Below are 12,452 nucleotides of genomic sequence, written 5' to 3'. Positions count from 1 at the left end.
CTCTTTTCCATGGACGCTACCTGACCTGCTGAGTTCCTTCAGCATTTTATGTGTGTTGCTTTGGGTTTCCAACAACCGCAGAATTACAGTACTTATGTCAGTGTTTTATTATTTAACGCCATCTAGTACTTTGGTGCCATCTAGTGACAACATCATAGCATAACCCTTGCAGACTCCCTTCATGACTGGGTTGTATATGCATGGAATGCTGATTTACCAGAACTGCAGATGGGTAAAGCAAAAGCCCAGATCGAATCCACATTATAATCCCATTGCTTCAACTTTAAAATAAATTTCACTTTTGTTGATCAGCCAACTACAAGCTACTCATTTCAGAAAGAGTCTCCGTAAGTCATTATATCTTAATTTAACATTGGTTTGTGGCCCTTTTTGGGCAACCTGTTTTTCCATCTTGGAAATAAGAGCAACCTTCAGTAAAGCACAGATGTGTTAGCAAAATAATGGATACAGTGCAGACCCAGTCTCATTTCACCATTTGTCTGATCCTGAATGGTTCATAATGGTGTGGCAGAAAATAAAATAGAAAATTACATTAAAAATTTGAGGTACATTAATTGCACTTTTTTTTTGCTCTCCCTTTACTCCTTTCCAGGACAACTTTTCAGTTATATAAATTTGCTCCTGAATGAAATATTAGATCTACAAATTCTGTTTAGAAAATTAACACAGTTCAACAAATTGGCAAATGTAGCATTATGATGGGCAATGGTCTTTTGGGACTGTGATTACTTGAAAGGAATATTCCCAGTGGTATCTAAACTTTGCTTAAAAATATTAATCTGATCCATAAGTATGCAATGATTTGAATTAGAGAGAATATTAGACACTATAGGAGAAATTCTCTCAATATTCTTGGAGAATCCGTCCTGATGATCTTTTGACATATCATGGGGCGAAGGACACATATGAATATTGGAATTGGATATTATTCACAACTTGCATAGTATTGCCATGGTGACATCAACCAAAGAACATTCTTCTGCGTGATAAAGCTTGCTGTGATCCTGGTCATGGGATTAACATTCATGTAAATGCAATAAGAGTTGACTTTTTTCGTGGATTTCTCTATCCACTGGGTTGAGCAGACTTTCTCCAACTCATTTTGTTTTACAGGATATAGTTATGGAATTCCAGTCGAATGGATGGACTCAACAGAAGAAGAGGTGGCTCTCTGGCAAGAAATGATGTCCAGCCCAAATGAATGGATCCCAGGTTCCCTGATACTTCGATCTCGACTAGGGGGCAAGAAGCTTAAATGAAACACACCCTGTGGAAAAATAAAGACATTTTAGGATCATTGTTGCCAAAGAGTCGCTGATTAAATACTGATGTTCCCCCTAGTGCATGAATCAAGAGGAAGGTTTCCAATATATTTTCCTTCTGATAGAACTGAATTTATTGCCTTTGCTTACCTTGAATTCCTTTTACAGAATTCCGTTCAAATGCTTAAGCAAATAATTCTGTTTCAATGATTGTGGTATTTCAATGTTGATATTTCCATAGGTACTTTCTCAGGAACCGCTTGTTTCTTGCATTTTACCAAATGGGCCTCTGCATTGAATACAAATTTCACATCTCATTTAGGAAGCATAGTAACATGAAGCAAAGGTTATTGGTGTGACAACTTCTTTTCTGAAGAATTTCTCTGTGATCCCCATTACCAAAGGGACCCTTGGGAATACACCAACATCTAACCAAAGAGTGGTTACCTGTAGTTGTTTGTTTTAGAGATACAGCACAATAACAAGCCCTTCCGGCCTAAATGAGCCTGCACCACCCAATTACCCCCATGTGACCAATTAAACTACTAATCTCTACGTCTTTGGAATGTGGGGGGAAACCCATTATGGTCACAGGGAGAACATACAAACCCCTCATAGACCGCAGTGGAATTGAACTCAGATCGCTGGCCCTGTGAAGTGTTATGCTAGCTGCTACACTACCATACCAGAGCCACTACCTGTAATACCCCATTAAACTAAATAAATCGCCACCCAGAACTCAAGAGTGGGAAGTAAGTAACTGGACCACTTGGTTACTACATGGCTTTCACTAAAATGGTTCCTGACTAGAGGGAAACACTGATGACCAGCTCTGGCAGCAGTAAGCAGTTAATGGGCTATGATCAGACTGGAGAAATAGTCAACAGAATGAACAAATGGAACAGCGATCTCCAGGTAGGTACTGGACTGGATAGAGCTTTGCTGACTCAAGTGAATCATTAGTTTATAAAAGATATTATTTATACTTCATTATAAATTTGTACGTAGACCTTTACCTCCCTTTTTAATCAGCTGTTAGTTTCTACTAAAGACCAGCTGATTCTTGCTTTTGAATAAAAAGGTTGGTAAACAACAGTGAGGCTGTCTCAGCAAATTAGCGTTTGTGCAGACTCCAAACATTGTTCTTACTTCTTTTTGAGAGATTCTGTTTGTAGCTTGGAAGAAAATACATGTTAATATGAAAAGCTCCCATGGGAAAGGATCGTGATACAACATGTTCTCAAGTCACAATACCCAGCTGACTGAAGTGGATTAGGGAAATTGTGCTTCACATTGAGGCCCATAATGTTGTCGCTTTAAGTGGAGTGTAGCTGTCAACGTGCCCTGTATGCTGCTTCATTATTAAGTTCAATTGAAGATTTAATTATTTTTCCATTCCATTTTGGTAAGAGTCATTCATCCAAGTACACGAATTTAAACACAAAGCACTTCCTTTTGAAGAGCTGCTTTAAATGTACTGATACTTGTTAATTGGTGTGTATAATGTGATTAATTCAACACAGTGCTTGAGACTTCTCATGGAATTGTTTTAAACCGTATGTTCCAATTGAAATGGAGCAAATGTCAAAGCAATTTGTCCTTTACACAAAGAAATTTTCTCTTTCTCCCTCCTCTTCTCCCCACCCACACTATTTTCTCCCCTAGCCAATACTAGTTATACTTAGAAACTTGGCCAAGTATTTGCCAACCCACCGATTATCAAAAGAGAGCATTTATGCCACAATTAGTAAGCAATGCTGTCTCTGACATACTAGTTGATGGTTAAGGTAGTTATTTATCAACCTATTTATAAATGTGCCAGGTGTGTGAAAAAACAGCTGTCCCTTCCCAGAGGGGGAAAAATCAATTTTCTCAGCAGAGAAACCCTAGAGAATTGAGTTGATATATGCCAACACCTCATTTGTAATATTGAAACGACCTGTTCAACTTGGCATCATTTCCGAATGGTTTGTTGCTGCTATTTTCTGATGTAGTTTGCAATTAAATGTTTACATGTTGTAATATATTCTGTGACTGATAGTTAGTGTCTAATTATTAGCTATTACTGATGTGAAAAGAAAGAAAAATGGTTCGACTGGTCCTGATCTGTTCTGAGGATGGTTGTCAAGGGCAAAATAAATGCATATCACTGGAGTTGAGTCAACTCAGATGGTGTGGATAATATTGCTTTGAAATTGAACTTAAAAAATGAGAGATAACATTTTGGACTGTAAAATTATTTTAGAATGATGGCAAAAAAAGGAACTAGATGTCAGTGTTTTTGTGCATGTTGACTTTACTACAATTCATTCAAACTGAATTAACTTCTGAAAATACAAAATCAGAAGGCTTTCCACGCAATATAAATATTGGAAAATGTGGATTCATCACTGATACAATAAATCAAACTTTCTTCTTTCTGGCGTTTGTTTTAATACTAAGCCTCAGAAGTATTTGCTATCTGAACAATTTTGTTTTACATCGCCTTACATCCTCAGCATCCTATCAACACTTGTGCAGATGCTGAAGAAATAAACACTCATAGAAGATTCTGGTGCAGCAGTATAAGATGTGCCAAGTACCTTTGTAAGTCCATTTTTTTAATCTTTGCAATTCCAAGGTTGGGAACTAATGTTCTAGCGAATCCTGTTGGACTCGGCTCTCATGTGGTGTAGTCCTGCTATGCACACTATCTCTTTCCCTATTCCATTGTTACCAGAATTTTTATGAGGTCCTCAGATGATTATTGGCCTGGTCTACCCTCATTCACCTGAGAAAGAATGTTGCTATACTTGCACCTCCAAATGTTTAAAAAGGGGGGAGTTCTCCTGCAGGGGTAGTGAACTCCATGTCAAGGGATCTTCTGCTTCCTGGGTCAAATTGCTTTAGAGGTACCTGGTGAAAGGAAGTGGGAGAGGAAATTGAAATCCTGTTTTTAATTCTCGTCATTAGAGACACTATTTTACTTTCCACGGAGTCTGCAATGGCTTCAGGGAGATTTGAGAAGACAAATGTAGATCCCCTACAGACAGAAACAGGTGAATTGATTATGGGGAGCAAGGACATGGCAGACCAATTGAATAATTACTTTGGTTCTGTCTTCACTAAGGAGGACATAAATAATCTTCCGGAAATGGTAGGGGACAGAGGGTCCAGTGAGATGGAGGAACTGAGGGAAATACATGTTAGTAGGGAAGTGGTGTTAGGTAAATTGAAGGGGTTAAAGGTGGATAAATCCCCAGGGCCAGATGGTCTGCATCCCAGAGTGCTTAAGGAAGTAGCCCAAGAAATAGTGGATGCATTAGTGATAATTTTTCAAAACTCGTTAGATTCGGGACTAGTTCCTGAGGATTGGAGGGTGGCTAATGTAACCCCACTTTTTAAAAAAGGAGGGAGAGAAACCAGGGAATTATAGACCGGTTAGCCTAACATTGGTGGTGGGGAAACTGCTAGAGTCAGTTATCAAAGATGTCATAACAGCGCATTTGGAAAGCGGTGAAATCATCGGACAAAGTCAGCATGGATTTGTGAAAGGAAAATCATGTCTGACGAATCTCATAGAATTTTTTGAGGATGTAACTAGTAGAGTGGATAGGGGAGAACCAGTGGATGTGGTATATTTGGATATTCAAATGGCTTTTGACAAGGTCCCACACAGGAGATTAGTGTGCAAACCTAAAGCACACGGTATTGGGGGGTAAGGTATTGATGTGGATAGAGAATTGTTTGGCAGCCAGGAAGCAAAGAGTGGGAATAAACGGGATCTTTTCAGAATGGCAGGCAGTGACTAGTGGGGTACCGCAAGGCTCAGTGCTGGGACCCCAGTTGTTTACAATATATATTAATGACTTGGATGAGGGAATTAAATGCAGCATCTCCAAGTTTGCGGATGACACGAAGCTGGGCAGCAGTGTTAGCTGTGAGGAGGATGCAGGGTGACTTGGATAGGTTAGGTGAGTGGGCAAATTCATGGCAGATGCAATTTAATGTGGATAAATGTGAAGTTATCCACTTTGGTGGCAAAAACAGGAAAACAGATTATTATCTGAATGGTGGTCGATTAGGAAAAGGGGAGGCGCAACAAGACCTGGGTGTCATTATACACCAGTCATTGAAAGTGGGCATGCAGGTACAGCAGGCGGTGAAAAAGGCGAATGGTATGCTGGCATTTATAGCAAGAGGATTCGAGTACAGGAGCAGGGAGGTACTACTGCAGTTGTACAAGGCCTTGGTGAGACCACACCTGGAGTATTGTGTGCAGTTTTGGTCCCCTAATCTAAGGAAAGACATCCTTGCCATAGAGGGAGTCCAAAGAAGGTTCACCAGATTGATTCCTGGGATGGCAGGACTTTCATATGATGGAAGACTGGATGAACTAGGCTTATGCTCGTTGGAATTTAGAAGATTGAGGGGGGATCTGATTGAAACATATAAAATCCTAAAGGGATTGGACAGGCTAGATGCAGGAAGATTGTTCCCGATGTTGGGGAAGTCCAGAACGAGGGGTCACAGTTTGAGGATAAACAGGAAGCCTTTTAGGACCGAGATGAGGAAAAACTTCACACAGAGAGTGGTGAATCTGTGGAATTCTCTGCCACAGGAAACAGTTGAGGCCAGTTCATTGGCTATATTTAAGAGGGAGTTAGATATGGTCCTTGTGGCTAAAGGGATCAGGGGGTATGGAGAGAAGGCTGGTGCAGGGTTCTGAGTTGGATGATCAGCCATGATCATACTGAATGGCGGTGCAGGCTCGAAGGGCCGAATGGCCTACTCCTGCACCTATTTTCTATGTTTCTATGTTTAAGTGAAAAGGAAATCAAAAGAAATGTCATATCTCAATAAAACACAAGTTTTTGAACAACAGATTGAGTTGGCTTGACAGAAATTGTCACAATGATTTGGCACTGGAAGTCAGTGCTGTGAGTGTTTGAACTGTGAAGTTTGAAAGGTGGAGGTAAGAGGATTGGCATCTTCTGCCAAATCTCATAATAAGACAACAATAAAGAGAAGGAAAGCTCCTCAACAGAAAATAATTGAGCATAAGGTATTGAAATACATCCTGTGAAGTAAAAAGGATAAGAAGTCAGGCAGAACTTATGCCACAGACAGGAATTTGAAGTCACCAAAAGCTTGGTTAGATATCAGTTTTGAAAAAGCCACGAGGAATAAAAAGGACTTTCAGACCATAGAGTCTAGATAGCTTAATGCACAGTAAGCAGTCACTGGTGTGATCAGAAGTTGAGTCAGGGGTTCAAAATCTCCAGGCAAGGCTACTATACTGGAGTTTTAAAATGGCAATGAGAATTTTAAGGTTCAGGCACTGGCCGAGTTGTCTACCAAAACTGTGGATAATTACATTCATTTTGTAATTCCATAAGCAAGAGAGATTGGCATTTCAATGAGCACTGATTAATTCTGGAGTTGCTAAAGCAGCTGATGTAATAGAAAATGAAATAGTTTAGCTATGGTGGATAAGATACAAGGCTGAAAGACGAGTTTTAAATGGAATTGCAAGCTTGCAATCGTAGCTTGGGTCAACTCAGAACCTAACTAAGGACTTGGGAATTTCAATGTTCGAGTTTTAAAAAAGGTTTTGAAAATGATTGCATTGGTCTAATTGCAGAAACAGCAACTCATTCAGAATTGAACGCGGGTCAATTATCTGATTAAAAACAATGGCAGCAGGGGAGCTTCAAGTTTAAAATCGAGTCTGATGGTAACACCTTGAAACCTGTCCCCATGTGGGCTTGTGTACCTCCTGCCCACTGTAACTAGTGATAAGAGGACATGGCCTGGATGGTAGGGCTCTCTGATGGCAGATGCTGCTTTCTTGTGGCAGTGCTCCATATAAATGTATTCCATGGTAGGGAGTGCTTTGCCTTTGATGAATACAGCTGTATCCACCTCTTTCTGTAGCTTTTTCCATTCCTGGGCATTGGCGTCTCCATACAAGGCTGTGATGCCACCAGGTAAGATACCTTCCACTGTGCATCTATCAAAGCTGGTCAAGTTTTTGGTGACATGCCAAATCTAAGCGAACTTCTAAGAAAGTAGAAATGTTGTTGTACCTCCTCTGTGATGACACTTACTTGCTGGTTCCTGGACAGATCATCCAATATATTAATGTTAAGGCATTTAAATCTATTGACCCTCTCCACCTCCATTCCCCCAATGAGGACCTCCACCTTCTTCAACCCGTAGTCAATAATCAGCTCTTTGCTTTTGCTGATGTTGAGTGAGAGAGGTTGTGGTCTCACCATTCAACTAGGTTTTCATTCTCAGTCCAATAAGCCAATCTGTCACTACCTTTACTGTACTGCAGCCAACTACAGTGGTGTTGTCAGCAAGCTTAAATACGACAGTGGGGCTGTACTTAGCCAGGTAATCGTAAGTATAAAGTGAGTAGAGCAAGAGGCTAAAGATACTTCTCTGTGGTGCCCCTGTTCTGAGGGTAGGTGTGGAGGAGATGTTGCCAATCTGTACTGAATCGGAATGATGAGCGTTTAAGTCAAAAACAACATAAAAGCAAAAAAGAGGGCATATAATAGAGAAAAAATTAGTGGGAAGTTAGAAGATTGGGAAGCTTTTAAAAACCAACTTAAGGCAACTAAAAAAGCCATAAAGAGGGAAAAATTGAAATGTGAAGATAAGCTAACCAGTGATATCAAAGAGAATACCAAAAGTTTCTTCAAATATATAAAGAGTAAAAGGGAGGCAAGAAGTAGATGTCAGACCACTGGGAAGGAAGTAATATGAGACAAAAGAAATGTGGATGAACTGTAAGGAGTTTGTACCTTCTCCTCGTGGCCGTGTTGAGTTTCCTCCAGGAGCTCAGGTTTCCTGCCACATTTCAAAGAACACAGATTTAGAAATTGTCAACATGATTTGATGCTGGATCTTAGTGTTGTGATTATTTGATCTGTAGTGTTTCACAGCTGGAGGTCAAAGAATGAATCTTCAGCCAATCAGGTTAATTGGTCATTGTAAATTGTCTCATGATTAGGCTAGATTAAATTGGGGGAATGTTGGGCAGCATGGCTCAAAGGGCCAGAAGGGCCTATTTGGTGTAAGTCACTGTGGAAGACACAGCAGTATGCTGGAAGTTCGAGAGTGTCAGGGCCAGAAATGAGTGTAGTTGCTATTACTAAGGAGAAGATGCTTGGGAAGCTGAAAGGTCTGAAGGTGAGTAAGTCACCTGGACCAGATGGACTACACTGCAGGTTCTATAAGAAGAAGCTTAAGAGATTGTGGAGGCATGAGTAAACATGTTTCAAGAATCACTAGACTCTGGCATCGTTCTGGAGGACTGTATGATTGCAAATGTCACTCCAGTGAGGGAGGGAGGCAGAAGAAAGGAAACTATAGAACAGTTAGCCTGACCTCAGTGGTTGGGAAGATGTTAGAGTCAATTGTTAAGGATGAGATCTCAGGGTATTTGGAGGCACAGGATAAAATAGGCCTAAGTCAGCATGATTTCCTTAAGGGAAAATCCTGCCTGACAAATCTGTTGAAATTCTTTAAGGAAATAACAAGCAAGATAGACAAAAGAGAATGGAAGGCCTTTGACAAGGTGCTGCACATGAGGTTGCTTAATAAGAGAAGAGTCCAGGGTATTACAAAAAGTATACTAGCATGGATAGAGGACTGGCTGATTGGCAGGAGGCAAAGAGTCGACTGGTTGGCTGCTGGTGACTAGTGGTGTTCCACAGGGTTCGGTTTTGGGACTGCTTTTTACATTATATGTCAATGATTTGGATGACAGAATAGATGGCTTTGTGGCCAAGTTTGCAGATGATATGAAGATAGATGGAGAAGCAGATAATGTTGAGGAAGCAGGGAGTCTGCAGAAGGACAGACAGAATAGCAGAATGGACAAACTGGCAGATGGAATACAGTGTCAGAAGGTGTATGGCCATGCACTTTGGTAGAAAAACAAAATGTGTGCTATTTTCTAAACGGAGAGTAAATTCAGAAATAGGAGGTGCAAAGGGACTTGGTGACCTCGTGCAGAATTCCCTAAAGGTTAATTTGCAGGCTGTCTGTGGTGATGAATGCAAGTGCAATGTTCGCATTCATTTTGAGAGGAATAGTGTGTAAAATCAAGAATGTAATGCTGAGGCTGTATGAGACCCTGGTAGGTCTCACTTGGAGTACTAAGAGCAGTTTTTGGCCCATTATCTAAGAAAGGATGTGCTAACATTGGAGAGGGTTCAGAAGAGGTTCATGGGAATGATCATGGGACTGAAAGGGTTATCATTTGATGGTTCTGGGTCTGTACTCACCAGAACTTCAAAGAATGAGGGGAAATCTCATTGAATCCTATCGAATGTTGAAAGGTGTTGAAATGATAGAGTAGATGTGGAGATGGTGTTTCTAGGAGCAGAGAACATTGCCTCAGAATAGAAGCATGTCCATTTAGAATTGAAATGAGGAATTTCTTTAGCCAGAGAGTGGTGAATATGTGGAATTTGTTTTCCACTGGCAGCTGTGGAGGCCAGGTCATTGTGTGTAATTAAGATGGAGATAGATAGGTTCTTGGTTATTGAGGGCGTAAAAGGTTAAAGGGAGAAGGCAGTAGAATGGAGTCAAGAAGGAAAACAGATCAGCCATAATGAAATGGTGGAGCAGAATTCATGGGCCAAATGCCCTAATCCTGCTTCTATCCCTTATGGTCTTACTGTATTAATAAAGTAAAAGTTTATTTGAGCCACAGGCTGAGCTGTCTTACAATGAGGGAAATTGTCAACATGATTTGATGCTGAATCTACGTGCTGTGATTATTTGAATTGTAGAGCTTTACAGTTGGAGGTCAAAGAACAAATCTCAAGCCAATTCTCTTCCTAAAACAACTGTAAAGTGAAGGAAAACTCCAAAAGAGAAATACATGTCCTTAAAGAATTATGTTAATTATTTCATCTGGGAATAATTAAAACAGAGTAAGGAACTGCGATCTTTCTAAAAGCACAAGGAATTTTGAACAGTCTAACTTTCCTTTCCAGAATAATACAGCCCCATACTATGTGCAGCTGCCCATTTCAGTTATGTAAACTACTTCCCCATTGTCTGCCACAGATTTCAACACAAAAGGAGTTTTTCTCTGTTGCTGGCAACAGACTATAAAATAGATTTCAGTTTCACCAACCATTTATTGCTGCGCATTCCAAATTCTAATGACCTCGTGGGTGACAACATTTCTTATAAGCTGCTTTTATCTGCTATTAAGCCTACATCAATGCTATTCTGTAACCAATTCACATTAACCATGAAAACAGTATTCAGTCTTTTGAACTCGCTCGAAATTCGAACACCAAATATCCATGCTCCAAAAATTCAGTGCTGGATTTTCTTTTGCAATTTATTTCTTGTTCATATCACCCTAAATTATTGTTTCCGGTGAAGCTGTTGGAATGCGGCATTTGGGAGCAGACCCAAGTGCAGGACACAGACACAGGGGTAGCATTAACAGAAGTGTGTTTATTAATAGTTGCCAGAAAAGCCGGAGAGCGAGGATAGAATGCCATAGAATGCTCACGCGGACGAGGATGCGGGACAACAAACAGGAGGAGCTCGGACACGGAGCCTGGACTTGGACTTGGATTCGGACATGGAGCCTGGACTTGGACTTGGACTCGGACTCGGACATGGAGCCTGGACTTGGACTTGGACTCGGACACAGAGCCTGCACTTGGACTTGGAGCCAGAGCCTGGACTTGGACTCGGACTTGGACCCAGAGCTTGGACTTGGACTTGGACTTGGACTCGAGCCTGGACTTGGACACAGAGCTTGGACTTGGACTCGGACATGGAGCCTAGACTTGAACTTGGACTCAGACATGGAGAGACAGAATACCCAACTTGGAGTAGTGGCAAATGGCCAGACCTACTCAGCTGGAAATGAGGTGACCAAACCAAACAGCAACAGACAATCCATATCTTGACACGGAGTAGCTCGTGAAGAGACAAATGGCCGGCAATCACCCAGATGGACACGAAGAGACAGAATTCCCAACTCAGAGTAGCAACAAACGGCCAGACCTACTCACCTGGAAATGAGATGACTAGCCCAACCAACGACTGACAATACGAATCTTGACACAGAGTAGCTCATGAAGCGGCAAACAGCCGGCAATCACTTAGCTGGACATGAAGAGACAGAATTCCCAACTTGGAGTAGAGGCAAACGGCCGGACCTACTCAGCTGGAAACAAGACGACAAAAACCAAACAATGATCGTCCATTTGTATCTTGGCTTGCAGTGGCGGCAATTGGCCAGCAAATCTCAGCCGGACATGAAAATGACAGAATTCGCATCTTAACTCGGAGTAGTGGCAAAACGGCTGGCAACTCAGCTGGACACGAAAACAACTGAATTCATGAAGCAGCCACAGGCACCGAAGCAACTTAGAGTCCACAATTGTTGGCGGCTCCAGGACAAGCACAGCCGCACTGGCTACGGTGATGAACCAGCAGCGAGTAGATGTAAGCAGGAGTTTTTATGCTGCCGGTTCAAATGAGGATCAGGTGCCCCAGTCAAGGAGCCCAGTGGAACACAGGGAAAAGGAAATTAACTAAAATGAGGAGTCAACGGACCGGACCATGACAGAAGCAAGTACAATTTTCTCTTAATCGTTGGTCAACAGTACTTAGGTTGTACCTTAACCTTGCATATAGTAATTGTAATCTTTTTACTTTGCTTGAGATTCCATATAACAAACCAGTAATGCTGCCAATCCAAAGATTTTTTTTCTTCTAGTAATGCTGTTTTTATAGGTTTGTGTAAATGCTGTCCAAGATACCTTTTACCGGGCTGTATGGGGAATCTTCATTTTAAGGCTTATGTTTTTATTTTTTCCTTTCTAAAAATGTTGTTAGTCTGTCTGTACTTTAAATCCCACTGCTTGAAGAATCATGAATCCCAAAACTAAGACAGCCATCAAGTACATTAAGTTAATCTGAGAAATACCCACTAGTTTCTACTCTTGCAAATTTCAATATACAGTATGTACGGTGAAGAGCATTCTGACTGGTGGGGTCAGAGCCTGGTATGGAGGCTCCAATGCACGGGTTCGCAAGAGGTTGCACAAGGTTGTAGACACCGCCAGGCACAGCCGTCCCATCCTCAAGGGGAAGGAACACCAGTAGGGGCTCTCACTATCCAGGACATGCCGT

General features: G+C 41.3%; 1 protein-coding gene across 4 annotated transcripts in view; it reads left to right on the top strand.

Moving 5' to 3' along the window:
- LOC140204240 (synaptotagmin-like protein 2) overlaps positions 1 to 3,679 on the top strand; it is a 115,165-nt gene extending 111,486 nt beyond the window's left edge. For all 4 annotated transcript variants that reach the window (XM_072270786.1, XM_072270783.1, XM_072270784.1 and 1 more), the window contains exon 20: positions 1,135 to 3,679. In XM_072270786.1, coding sequence (XP_072126887.1) covers positions 1,135 to 1,280 — 146 coding nt within the window. In that variant the 3' untranslated portion in view covers positions 1,281 to 3,679. The remainder of the gene's footprint in view (positions 1 to 1,134) is intronic.
- Positions 3,680 to 12,452: the final 8,773 nt, after the last annotated feature.

Source organism: Mobula birostris, chromosome 10 (assembly GCF_030028105.1).
Source record: "Mobula birostris isolate sMobBir1 chromosome 10, sMobBir1.hap1, whole genome shotgun sequence".
NCBI classification, from domain to species: Eukaryota; Metazoa; Chordata; class Chondrichthyes; order Myliobatiformes; family Myliobatidae; genus Mobula; species Mobula birostris.
This window is presented reverse-complemented; position numbering and strand designations above follow the sequence as displayed.